General features: G+C 40.7%; 1 protein-coding gene across 1 annotated transcript in view; it reads left to right on the top strand.

The window, feature by feature from the left end:
- The window catches only part of TECTB (tectorin beta), a 36429-nt gene that overhangs the window by 11168 nt on the left and 11372 nt on the right, over window positions 1–13889 (top strand). Inside the window, exons 2-6 of the mRNA XM_083505014.1 lie at window positions 8340–8510; window positions 9559–9736; window positions 10966–11156; window positions 11979–12121; window positions 12225–12297. Of these exons, the coding sequence (XP_083361140.1) occupies window positions 9661–9736; window positions 10966–11156; window positions 11979–12121; window positions 12225–12297 (483 nt within the window). The 5' untranslated portion in view covers window positions 8340–8510; window positions 9559–9660. The remainder of the gene's footprint in view (window positions 1–8339; window positions 8511–9558; window positions 9737–10965; window positions 11157–11978; window positions 12122–12224; window positions 12298–13889) is intronic.

Genomic DNA, 13889 nt, shown 5'->3' with positions numbered 1-13889 from the left:
TTATACTTGTGGATTGGTCTGCCAGACATGTACATGGTTACAGATGTTCATTTTATTATTTTTATTTTGAGAACATATTATCCTCTTCCCAGTGCTATTGTTCTAGAAAAAGAGTTGCCGGAACTCACCATAAACACCTCCCTTGTTCTCTTATAATGGCAATGGTACCCACCTGAAAGGTGCCAGAGCTGAGTTCTAGCAGAAAAACGCCCTGCATACACATATAATATATATTGCTATTCTTTGTAACCACCTGAACTAACTAAAATTGCTTTTTACACCCTTCCCTTGCCACTGCTACATCCATGATATAACCTTATACAGCCAATGTTTTCACAGACAATATTGAGTTGAGCTTTATTTTCTATATATTTTCGCTTTTCTGTCACACACAACATTGATGGTGCTTCTCTAAACCAGGCAATAGAATGCATGTGATTATCTCCATGACACTTGGAATGCTTCTGGCACTGATTTCATAGCACTCAATTAATTGCTTTTAATGCTTGTTCAGGCACAGATTTAAATGACACTGGAGGGAACAATCAAATTGATTAATCCTCTGAATCTGCTAAGCTTCTTGAATACATTACTACAGTCATTTCAATTTAGCAAAGGGAAAAAAGAAAATATCTTGGCATTGTTTGGATCTTAACAGCACAAGCAGCTCAAATGTAGATATCTAATTACAGTATTAGCTCCACCTATTCATTTTTCTATCCCTTCAAATTTACTAAATTGCATTACCCCATGCTGTTCGTTTCACATTCACCCTGTTAGACTGGATCCCAATTCAACCTTAAATTCAGATTCTCATTTTAGATACTCTTAAATTATGACTCTGAGTCTTTGTTTACAAGAATATGACTTGTGTTTCATTTCAAGTTACAGAAACAAACCCTAAAACATTTTATATCTTGTGTCATATAGGAATTCTAATGGAAAGCATAATTCTTCGTAGCAAATTCATAACAAAAAGAAGGCAGATATAACATCATTAAATGTTTCAGTTACAGATAGGTAGCCGTGTTGGTCTGCCATAGTCAAAATAAAAAAATTCCTTCCAGTAGCACCTTAAAGACCAACTAAGTTAGTTCTTGGTATAAGCTTTCGTGTGCATGCACACTTCTTCAGATACACTTATCATTTATCATTAAATGTTGTGATTCAATCTGAAATCTATGGTTTTCCCAATCATGACTATCATTAAATACGTTTGGTATATGTGTAGGTCAATTTAGCTGAATTTCAAAAGGATAAATTTATTTTAAATGGCCATGTCTGTTAGAAAAAAGCTAAAGGGTACAATTAGATTGGTAACATCTCTTTTAAAGCTTGTTTGAAATAAGCAGTAATTTATTAAATAAATCTAAAGTTCTGTCTGAGAATGAAGAACCCATGAAATAAAGACTCTGACTAGTGCATTCCATGTCTAGCCAAAAGAAAGCTGTGTTGCTTTCAATGGGACTTGTTCCCAGGTAGGCATATATAGCAGAATCAGGATCCTCAGGCCTGGAGGTCAAGTACAGTCTGCCAAGCCTCTCCATCTACTCTTCTCAGGTCTTACCCCAACCTCGGCCGCACATTGCTGCTACTAAGTGGCCCTGCTCCATTATCTCATTGAGTGCTTTTACATTTCTGGATTGTATCATTGAACTATAGTAGTGCCTCTTGTTTACTTGGATGGATGGCGGATGGAAAGATATTTGTATGTGGAAACCTCTGGCTTTTGTGTGGCTGGAATGTAGCCTCCTGTACAAAGGTAAGAATCACACCTGTTGCTCCACCCACTTCCGCCTCTGGCTCTGCCCATCACAGGAGGGAAGCCCCTGGCAAGTTATTCATGAGAAGTGGTCTTCAAGCTGAAAAAAAAGTTTCCCAGCCTTGGTGTATAGGTTCACAGTCTAAGTGCTTCCTCTCTCAGAAACAACAACAACAACATGAAAATATACCCTTTTCGAAAGGTAAGAGCTACTAAAAAGGGAGCGGAAAAGTGCAAAGCAAACAAAACAAATCCTACTTTGTGCAATTTCATGAAAGAAGGTGACCATACAATGAGGCACTGTCCCATTCTAACTGTTATCAACAAGCTGAAAATCACACACACACACACACACACACACACACACACACACACCCTGGGGCAAGAGAAGGGTCATGATTCTAGTGTGCCAATGAAAGTAGAGAGAAATACTGTATTCAGTAGAATTTTGTGACTTGGGAAAACTAGACACCTTTTTTCTCTCTCATCTGTAGCCATTCTTGGAACGAGTGTGAATATTGATGTTCATATTTCATAGAAAAACTAACAGAAGATGGAAGTTTGTGGAGGCAGAGGAAATGTCATTACCAAAGCACTGAATAACTATGATATTTAAAATGACTGAGGGAAGCATTATAATGTCTGCTGGATTCTTCTTTATTCTGAATTCCACTTTGTAAGCACGAACAAATCCACTTGATATTTGGAATTTCGGGAAGTTACTTGAAGACTCCAAGCTGTATTTTCCACCCTTTAAGGGCCGCTGTATCACTCTAGCACAGTGTGGAAAAGTACAGCAGATACACCATAAAGATGGGAAGAGGGGAACCTAACCCACCCCCATGACACTATCTTCAATTGCTGGTGGTGGTGTTCTCAGCACAGTTTCACACAAACCCCATCATTCTTCTGCCAGTCCTCAAGTTCATTTTATTTTATTTTATTTTATTTTATTTTATTTTATTTTATTTTATTTAAAAATCTGTAACTGGAGTTTTATTTATTTTACTCTAGGTACAGGCTGCTCACTATTCCACAGATCTCAAAGCAAGAAAAGGGGGGAAATCGAAATACTAGAGGCGGAGGGAAGGCTCCAGAGGGATGCTGGAGAGGGTCCCAGTAGGGAGAGAGGCAGCCCATCTGCTGGGGAAGGAAATCAGCGTAACACCAGTGGAGAAGGGGGGCAGATGGGGGAATCAGAGAGGAGGCTCCAAGACTCCTCGCCGGAGACCAGCAGAGAGAGCACGGGTACTCTGCTGCCCACACCCTCCCTGCGCAGAAGGCTTCCGCGCAGGGAGAGTAGGAGGAGACTTGGCGTCAAAGAACATCTTTGCTGGAAGAAGTTCAAGAAACACCCACTGACGGATTCTGCCAGCGACTGAGACAGCCACGTAGCTAGAGGCTGTCCAGACAGAAAGGGGTCCACCAGGTAACCTAGCCAGGAGTGGCGGCAACTTACGCACGAGCAACCCCTGGAACCATTACAGTTACCTGGACATAGAACGAACTAGAAATGTGATGGTTTTCTTTGATTTGCTAAAAACCAAGCCAAGTCTCCTCCCATCTTCTAGAGTTAGTTAAGTGAAAGAGAGGGCTGTTAGATTACATCAGTTCTGTACCTATGTCAACAGCTCAGCTTAGTCCAGGGGGGTTACAGGCTGGGATTCAATCCTGCCTGAAAGATTACTGTTGACCTCCAGGAAGAGTATGGAAAAAGGGAAGCCACACGCTACAGACTTCTAATGAACTTAAGCTCTTTGTTCTTCTTACTGCTTCTCCCTCAGCGAGCTCCTGAGCTGCTGCTGCCTCCCAGTGTTGAGCAGAAGGACCTTATAAAGACAACTAGGCTGCCCTTGTGAAAGAGTAACTTCCTTGGGATTTGTGCCCATTTTGCTGGCACAACCTGCTTTTCCAGGAAAGGCTAATCAATCTTGGGTGTGGTTTAGATGCACTACGGCTGTCGGATGGGGAGGAGGAGACCTGCCTTGCACATAGTACTGTGTCCTGTTCTGATTCCCTAATAAATCTGACCTCTAATCTATTCCTGAGTCCAAAGCATATCCAGCTACATTGGTTGTCGTACCTCCTAACATGTGCTGATCTTATAAGTTTCTAATAAAAGTTATATTGTAACAGGAGCAGCCAGGGGACCTGGGAAAGCTGAAAAATCTCTTTTAATTATGTTGAGATAATCCCGATTTGCCTATTTAGAGCCCATTCTCACAGAGGGGGGTAACATTTCTTTTCCTATTATGGATTAGGGTTAGTTTTGTTTTGTTTTTTTTAAGGTTGTTCCAGTTCCCTTGACATACACTTGATCATCCCATATATCAGAAACGACTTTTTCCCAGAATGGCACTCCCAGCATGGGCTACCCAGTATATTCAAAGACTTTCTGGGTATTAGCGGCAGCTAGACTGGTGACTTTGAGCGACCGCCGAGACCACAAAACACCAGTCTTGAAAGACCTACATTGGCTCCCAGTACGTTTCCGAGCAAAATTCAAAGTGTTGGTGCTGACCTTTAAAGCCCTAAATGGCCTCAGCCCAGTATACCTGAAGGAGCGTCTCTACCCCCATCATTCTGCCCAAACCCCAAGGTCCAGCGCCGAGGGCCTTCTGGCGGTTCCCTCACTGCGAGAAGCCAAGTTACAGGGAACCAGGCAGAGGGCCTTCTCGGTAGTGGCACCCACCCTGTGGAACACCCTCCCACCAGATGTCAAGGAAATAAACAACTATCTGACGTTTAGAAGACATCTGAAGGCAGCCCTGTTTAGGGAAGTTTTTTATGACTGGTGTTTTAATGTTTTGTTAATCTTTTGTTGGACGCTGCCCAAAGTGGCTGGGGAAACCCAGCCAGATGGGCAGGGTGTAAATAAAAAAGTTGTTGTTGTTGTTAGTGGGCAAGTAAGTGACCATCTTGAAATAGTTCTGCCCTAAACAGGATGACCTTGATGGCAGAAAGTGAGGAGCAATTAAAGAACCTTTTATTGAGGGTGAAAGAGGAGAGTGCAAAATATGGCCTGAAGCTCAGCATAAAAAAACTAAGATAATGGCCACTGGTCCCATCACCTCCTGGCAAATAGGGGGAAGAAATGGAGGCAGTGAGAGATTTTACTTTCTTGGGCTCCATGATCACTGCAGATGGTGACAGCAGTCACAAAATTAAAAGACGCCTGCTTCTTGGGAGAAAAGCAATGACAAACCTAGACAGCATCTTTAAAGGCAGATACATCACCTTGCCAACAAAGGTCTGTATAATTAAAGCTATGGTTTTCCCAGTAGTGATGTATGTAAGTGAGAGCTGGACCATAAAGAAGGCTGATCACCAAGGAATTGATGCTTTTGAATTATGGCGCTGGAAGAGACTCTTGAGAGTCCAATGGACTGCAAGAAGATCAAACCTATCCATTCTGAAGGAAATCAGCCCTGAGTGCTCACTAGAAGGACAGATTGTGAAGCTGAGGCTCAAATACTTTGGCCACCTCATGAGAAGAGAAGACTCCCTGGAAAAGACCCTGATGCTGGGAAAGATTGAGGGCACAAGGAGAAGGGGACGACAGAGGATGAGATGGTGGGAAAGTGTTCTTGAAGCTACCAACATGAGTTTGACCAAACTGCGGGAGGCAGTGGAAGACAGAAGTGCCTGGCATGCTCTGGTCCATGGGGTCACAAAGAGTCGGACATGACTAAATGACTAAACAACAACAATAAACAGGATGACATCAGGCTCAAGATACGGAATATATCTGTATCATGAAGTTGTATTTGTCAGGTATACCAAACATTGCCACCAGCTAGGTAAAGGTAAAGGCACCCCTGACCGTTAGGTCCAGTCGTGGCAGACTCTGGGGTTGTGGTGCTCATCTCACTTTATTGGCCGAGGAAGCCGGCGTACAGCTTCCAGGTCATGTGGCCAGCATGACTAAGCCACTTCTGGTGAACCAGAGCAGTGCAAGGAAATGCCGTTTACCTTCCCACCAGAGCTGTGCCTATTTATCTACTTGCACTTTGACGGGTTTTCAAACTGCTAGGTGGGCAGGAGCAGGGACCGAACAACGGGAGCTCACCCCGTCGTGGGGATTTGAACCGCTGACCTTCTGATCGGCAAGTCCTAGGCTCAATGATTTAGACCACAGCACCACCCGCGTCCTGCCACCAGCTAGCTCCATCTTAATGCTCAGACACTTATGAGCGGTTTCATTCCTGCTATACTTTCTCTGCATTTTTCTCTTTCTTCCACCAGTTAAAAAGATTCCCCCCTCCTTTTTTTTAGTAAAGGAGAAAAGAAGGGAAAATGGGTCCTTTGTGCCATTCATTAGTCTGTCAGATTGCCTAAGATTGGCAGTCAGCCCTTGTATCAAAGGCATTGTTCTTGGTGTATTTCGTTGCTGGACATGGTCCCAGTAGCACTGGAAGGCTGCCACAGATATGGCAATGGCAGCAGCTTCATAACAGCCTCTCTTTATTCTGGCAACTCAAAGCCAGCCAAATTGTCCCTGTTCCATGGCTTTTAAGTAAAGAAATGCTGTGCCATGTTCTATGGGAATGAGAATACAAGACCACAATACAGAGCATAACTGAAAATACTAAGAGCCAGCCACTTGGTTTGTGTAGATTTGGGGTGGGGGGGGGGACACAACAACAACTGCATTGCCAGGACAAAATTGGAATATGGCATCACCCTGGAAGATCAGATCTCTTCCCTGAGATATGAGAAGAAATAACTATAAGATGAAAAAGACACTGAGCATCTGCAAAGTACAAAGTACATTTCCTCCTCACCTGTGAGTAACCATAACCAGCCTTCGTGTACATCTGGGATAAGTGGGAAAGACTCATTTGTTGACCCACATCAGACAACCTTTTTCACCTGATCGCCATTTAGTGAAGTGGTAATCATAAGCCAGGCATGTCCAAAGTTTTGAGAGCCTAAATCGGCCCGTCAGTCAGTTTATTCTGGCCCCTGTGGCAGTTAATTTCCTGGGGTAAAATCCTAAAAAAAACCTCAACAACTTCAATCTTAAGGAAAGCTCAACAATCTTCACTTCATCAAATTTGGCCCTCTTTGAAAAAAAGTTTTGACACCATTGTGACATAAGCCATTCGCTGTCCTCTTCTGCTCTGAAAAGAACTATGCATATTAATAAACAAACAGATAAGCAATGATGGGGCCACCTAGTGGAAACTGCTTGAAACAATGTGCACACTGCAGTTCATATTATAGTATTATAGGTAGACCCACATTGCAGCCCACTGCCCATTTAACTGCTTCAGCAATCTGCAACCCTGTCTTGGTTTCTGCACAATATAAACAGAGCTTCAAAACAACTAGAAAAACATAGTGTAAAGTCATTAGAAGAACACTGTAAGATATTTTGTTGCTAGATTGTTCCAAAACGAGTGTGTTTTCTGTAAGAAGAGCTGTTTTCTTGCTGTAAAACACTGATTATATTATCTCGCAAAGTGCCACTTTTTGCATGAACAGGTCTCCGCCTTACAACAGGTGAACAGCAAACATTCTAAGTAACAGCCGAGGCAACAAGGAGAAATTGAAAAGCTATTTCTTAAACAGCATTTTGAAGTGAAGATCACAAGAAGCCATTTATTCACTTTTTGTAGATCATTCTAGAGATACTCAAATAGTTAAGGTTTTTGCCATCTGCTTAATCTAAAGGGGGCTCTTGGGGCGGGTAATTAGCATCCACAGTATAATTTGCTATTTAGTGAATGCTCTTTTTTTTATTTGCCACTACTCAGAGAAATACAAACCTCCCCCGAGCCCTCACCTTTTATCAGTGCAGATATCAAATGTTGTTTCACCTAAGTAAGTTTTGTGCAGTTCTTGTTTCTTATGCAAATAAAAACATCTACAGACAACTCTTCAGTGTAGCAGAAATTGCTCTGATTAGTACCTTTTGCCTAAGAGGGGATTGTGTACTTAAAAACTACTTACTTGTAATGAAACTTTGGGAATTTTATTTCCTCTGACAATTATAAAATCAAAGTAGTTTATTATCTCAAAGAAAGTGGTGAATTTTGATTTAAAAACTGCTCTGTCAAGATCCTTGGTGGGATTTTAGGCATCTCTTTAAAAAGAAAAATACTTAGACTTACCACAAACATTAGGGGCGATAGCCAACTAAGATACTCAGAGTAGACCCATTTAAACCAATTGACTTAATTTGATTTCTGTGGGTTTACTCTGAAGACTTAGTTGGACATAACTACAGAAGAGTTTCAGATTGTTTTAAAGTCCTTTATAGGTCTGGACCAACCAGGTGCTTATAATATAAAACACACATTTTTAATAGCTCAGTTGATAAAACTAGATCTGTGCTAGATGCAATTTTCTTTAAACACTGCATGAAAAAATATGCACATTTTTGTAAAACCATGTCAGTTGCAATAATCAGATTTCTCTTTAGTCATTTAAAAATGAGTCATACTTTTGGTAAAGAGTCCCTTATATGACACAACTTGACAGTAAAATACTGAATACTGAAAAACTTGGACCGCTTGTATTGGAAAAGTGAGTGATCTAACCTGTTATCCATCCAACCCTGTTTCCCCACAAGGGCTAATCAAGGCTGAATACGCAGGGGCTCCTTTTACAAGATGGCCTATATAAAGCAAAGATAATGCCAGCTGGTGCTGTTTGAAAGAACACCTTGGGAAAAGCAAATATACCCTCTTTCATTTTAAACAGAGATAATGAACAGCTTGATCTACAACCTTGTTCCAATGCTGTACGTATGATGCTCTAAACATTTTCCTGGACATAATTAGGAGATTGAAACAGAAAAGTAATACTAGTACTAATACTAATACTAAAATGTGTGTTTGAAAATATTGTGTAATATATTTTGAAATAAATTATGAGATAGATTGAAAACATCAGATAGATGCCTAGATGGGTTACAATGTTAAAATATAAAATAGTAGTGCTAAAATGGCTTTCAGTGTCCAGAGTATGATATGTGTAATATCAGTGACCTATTTTTTTTAATTTGAAATAAATAGCATTATGAGTAATGTATTATGGGTGCCTTTATAACAGGTGGTCTCACAGAAATATTAAGCTTCAGAATACATTGTTTTAGATTATAATTATAATTTGTGAGGTAGAATAGCAGTAATTACACTCATGTGAGAGAATGTTTGGATACAAAATCTTCCAGTTAACAATAGAAATTACAACTGCCAAATCAATGAATGTGTAAAATATTTTTGTTACTTTGACTTTTCTCTTGCCTTCTAATGAGATCTTTTCTTTTATCCAGTGTTTGCTTTCTCTCCAATCCCATTCACTGTCAGATTTAGTATTTCGCCTCCAAATCCCATTTTACCTCTTTTTTAAAAAAAAAAACCAAACACATTTGTTTAAAAAAATAAAATGAAAGAAGGCATTAGTAATTAATTTCTTATGACACAGATCTCTTCTTAGAAGGTTGCAATCCAGTAGCCTCAAACTCATTGGTCTCAGCATGATCTATCTATTGAGTTAAAATAAAAAAATTCCTTCCAGTAGCACCTTAAAGACCAACTAAGTTAGTTCTTGGTATGAGCTTTCGTGTGCATGCACACTTCTTCAAATACTTTATTTTGACTATGGCAGACCAACACGGCTACCTATCTGTAACTGTATCTATTGAGTTGATAGGGATAAGGTTGTACTGTAAGAACATGGAAGGGAAAAATTCAAAATCCAGTAGATTTCAATAGTTTCTGTTGGGAATTGCACTTAACTCATTTTGAATAGAAGAGTTTACATTTCTCACTTCTGGTAATTCATAGGCAATTCAAAGAAGTTTGATACATGTGAATCCTTCTCAGCATCCAGCAGCATTTCGGAAAATCAAGTCCTGGTTTTCTTAGTATTTACATATCTTTGGAAAGATGATGATGGTGGCTTTTCTCCTGTGGGTCATCTTGGCGCGAGGCATCGTGGCACGTTGCAGCCCAAACAAAGCAGGTAAAATAGCTGCATACTATTCCAGCGATGTTAACCTCTTGCATTTAAATACACTTCCAACTGCTTAGTTTTATTTATCAAGAGATCCGCAGATATTCATTACAACCTGTTTGTGACAATGTATATATGGGCTTGGATTGAATGTTCTCTGACTGCCAGTGCAAGGACTGTTGCACTAGCATAATATTGGTTGTGCAGTATGAAATCCAGCACAAGGATCCTAGTGAAAAATTGCCATGCAACAGGTGGTACAACACAGAGGCAGCAAGCCTTGTTTCACCGCTTGAGGCAAGACGAGAATGTGCTGTGTGCTCTGTGAGATCTCAAGAGATTGTGATTAGATTGTTTGGACCATGTATCCTTTGGCTTTTCCATCGGCACTGGACACCTCATCACTGAAATTCAGTACTGGAACACAAATTAAGGGCCTGTTGCTTTCATAAATGGTGGATTAATGTGAGACAGTATCCCTGTTCTTGCTTTGGAAGTGTAATTTGGAGATTGCAGGGAAATAGCTGAAAGAGTCCAATATCTCTGCTGGCTTCTTTGGAGTGTGTCACACACATAATAGCACCTGCAATAGTACCTTTGTCTAGATAAAGGAAAGAACTTATCTGAATCACTGCCCCTAGCCCCTGTTCAGGGTACCTGTAATTAAACTGAAATGTTAGCAGCTGATTATTCTCTCTCTCTTTAATTCAGTGCTTTTTTTCTTGGGGGACGCTAGGGGACGCATACCCCTAAACATTCTGTCAATCTAAGTTTGGCCTCATGGAGGGGCAGTATTTCAATATGAGTGGGGGAATGGCAGTACCCCTAAACATCTTTGTAGAAGAAGAAAAAAGCACTGCTTTAATTGCAAACTGATGTGTAAATGTAGAAAATTGAAGACGGGAAATGAGAAACCGAGAGAAACCGAAAGTGACAGATTCACCCATCTGAACATGATGTGGCATGGACATAGCCTGCAGGCATCCTAATGAACATGTGTATATTGGGGTTGCAGGCTGCTGCCTCCTACCACGTGCATTTATTGAATGTAGTTGGAACGTCTGGAGAAACAACTAGTTGCCAAGCTGAACACTTGATTTGAGTCCAGGCTTACCAGAGCTAAGCCTTCGAACTTGTGTTTTCACTGGCATTTGCAAAATAATGACAGAGGCGCATTTTGTAATCACTTCACCATGCTCTAGTAGTGCTTTCCTCCCGCTCCTTTTTTTTACTTCTAGATGCCATTTTGGTGTACTGTTATCCTAAAACCATAATCGCAAGAATCCCCGAATGTCCTTATGGGTGGGAAGTTAATCAACTGGCTCTTGGAGGAATTTGCTACAACGGGGTCCATGAGTCGGGGTATTACCAGTTTACAATCCCAGATTTGTCACCCAAAAATAAGTCATACTGTGGAACTCAATCTGATGTAAGTAGCCAAAGTATAAATGCTTCCCCAAGTTGGATGGTGACTGTGTCCAATAAATGTCTGAAGCTGTTCATGCCTTTCCTGAGACTTTCACCAGTTTTACAACAACTTTTTTTATTTATAATTTGAAAAACAATAGATTCACAATATCTCTTATACCTTTTCAACATTGTTTTATATAGATCCATTGTTAAAATTTATATTTGATCCCTGATAGCTTCACCCTGATGGAACACACACTGCTGGCCCTATCCATTTAATGTACAGGCATTTAAAATGACATCTGTACAGCTCTGTGCACTAGGGAGATTTTCACAGTTGCGGCACATGTGCAATCATGGGTGCCATGCCACACACCCCTATGCAGACCCTGTACTAAATAGGTGTATACCCAGGGCTAACACTGCAGATCAGCTCCTACTTCATACATTCCCTTGTACATGTGGGGAAGATCTGGATGGAGATTTGGGTGTATGTTTATGTCTAATCCATCTAATAACTACAAGACATTTAAAAAAATAAAATAAAGCACTGCAAATCTATTTCACAGTTGCTGAGGGACTCTAAAAATATGAAGTTTGGAGCAAAACAACAACAACCCACAGACTTTAATAACCAACTTATTTATAGGCCATGACTTTTTGCTGGCAAAAGTCTATTTCACCAGATCAGTCACAGTGTGCTTCCCGCATGTTCTCTCATGTGTGTTTACTCTTTCAGAAATTTGAGATAATGTAGAAGTGAACTCTTGACGTGACCGTGTAAAACAAAAATGGCATATGCAGTGTCACCGTTTACCTCTTGATCTTTTCATGGTTGCAGTTCAAAAGCCCCGTCTATCATTTCTATAACTCCATCGTCTCCAATGACACCTCTGTGATTGTGAAGAGTCAGCCTGTAAACTACTCATTTACATGCACATACCATGCAAACTATCTGGTGAACCACGCTGCCTTTGACCAAAGGTAACTCTGCCTCGATTCAATTGGCCTTCATCTTCTAGCATATGCCTCACTCTGCATTCAACAGTGTATGATTCAGTCATGTGACATTTCCTGCCTCTTTTAGAGTGGCAACTATTCATGTGAAGAATGGCAGCTCCGGTTCATTTGAAAGCCAGCTGTCCCTCAACTTCTATACTGTAAGTACCCTCTGTGTCTGTCTGCTGATTTCCACTGTAAATTTTTCGATGGTGCAATGGTGAAGTGAAGAGGCCAAAAATATGCAAATGCATAAGAGACTGCCTACATTTTACCAAATGTAAATGAAAAAATTGATTGTAGACATTCTGTTACTCTTTGGGGGTACCATAGGCTACACAAACTAGCAAGCCGTAACAGTGGTTTTTAGGTTTCAAACAAGTGAGATTGCAGCAAGATTTTGCCATCAATCCAGTCATGCATTCTTCCATTCCATTCCCCTTCCTCCCACATCCCCCCTTTTTTTTACCCTCTCCAGCATTCCATGGCCTTAAACATGCTCATCCTCACTGGACTTCCCATTCCTTAGTTTCCCCCTAAACCATTATTATTATTTCTTGTGCTTCCTCCAAGCCTGTGGATACCTTCTCACTGGTGTGTGGTTAATGCTGTTTCGGCTATGTGGCATTCAAAAAATGTATTTTGCTATTAGTATGCATAAGGGTTTCCTATTAGTCTGTATAATAAGATATGTGCATGTGCAGTCATCACTTAAGCATTTCTTATTCAATATTATAAACAGCTTTCATTCAAAAATATTTGGGTTAAACCAAGAATTCAATGGAGTTCTGCTTGTGGAATGGCATGATTTCAGGCCTTGGCAGTTTGGAGTCCCTTTAGAATGCGTAAGAGATGGCCTGGGGGATGTAGGGAGAAATGGTGAAACTCACCTCTTCTCCACTTCCAGTCACTGGAGCTTCACCTAGATCCAAACTCATTCTGCAAATGGAAGAATTTCTCCCATTCACAGAATGGCAGCTCCGCATTGTGTTTTTGGTAGTGTGGTGTGGACTCTGTACTATTCATTGTGTGACAAGAAGTTTCACTTATATAAATCATCGCTTGATGCTGTAGTCACTGGGTGATAATGGGCATGCATGTATCAACTCACTTAGTTTTTGCACCAGATGCCAGAGCCACAATTTGACTGTAACCATGTAGGTTTTAAGATTTTTAATTTATGGGCCCCTTGGCTGGCATGGTGAGCATATGTCTTGCAGCAGAACAATTCATTACTTATGTAAACATCTGCTGTATTATAGGCTGGTCTGGTACCACTCAATTATTCTATGGACTTGAATTATGTTAATTCAAATTTTGTAGCAAATGAACCCAGCATTGAGATTCTTCCCTACATTACACCAAACATGCCCTTAGGATCTGATTGTTTACTGAACTGATCATGTAACAATGTACTATGCAGACTGCTTTCTACATCATCTTTATATATTTGCAGTTCCAAACTGCGGTCCAAGCACTGTACTCACAGCATTCTGCACTAGTGCTGTAACTGACGCCATTAAACCCTCCCGAAAGCCACAAACAAAGGGCAATGACTATCTTGTCTTTTAGGTCTCGCTACGCATAGAAGTTCCTTTCATTCCCCCTGAAATTTGCCTAGCTATCCTCTGAATCGAGAAGATGCTTATTGTTCTCTTGGGATCTTTATTCCGCTTTGTGTTTGGTTTCTCGTGTTTGTTCCAGGTTATAAGGCTTTTAACTGAAAGTTCTAACCCCCTTTCAGTATTTTGGT

The sequence above is a fragment of the Podarcis liolepis genome (genome assembly GCF_965112155.1).
Source record: "Podarcis liolepis genome assembly, chromosome: 5".
NCBI lineage: Eukaryota > Metazoa > Chordata > Lepidosauria > Squamata > Lacertidae > Podarcis > Podarcis liolepis.
The sequence above is the reverse complement of the archived record's forward strand: the minus strand, read 5'-3'. Positions and strand labels throughout refer to the sequence as shown.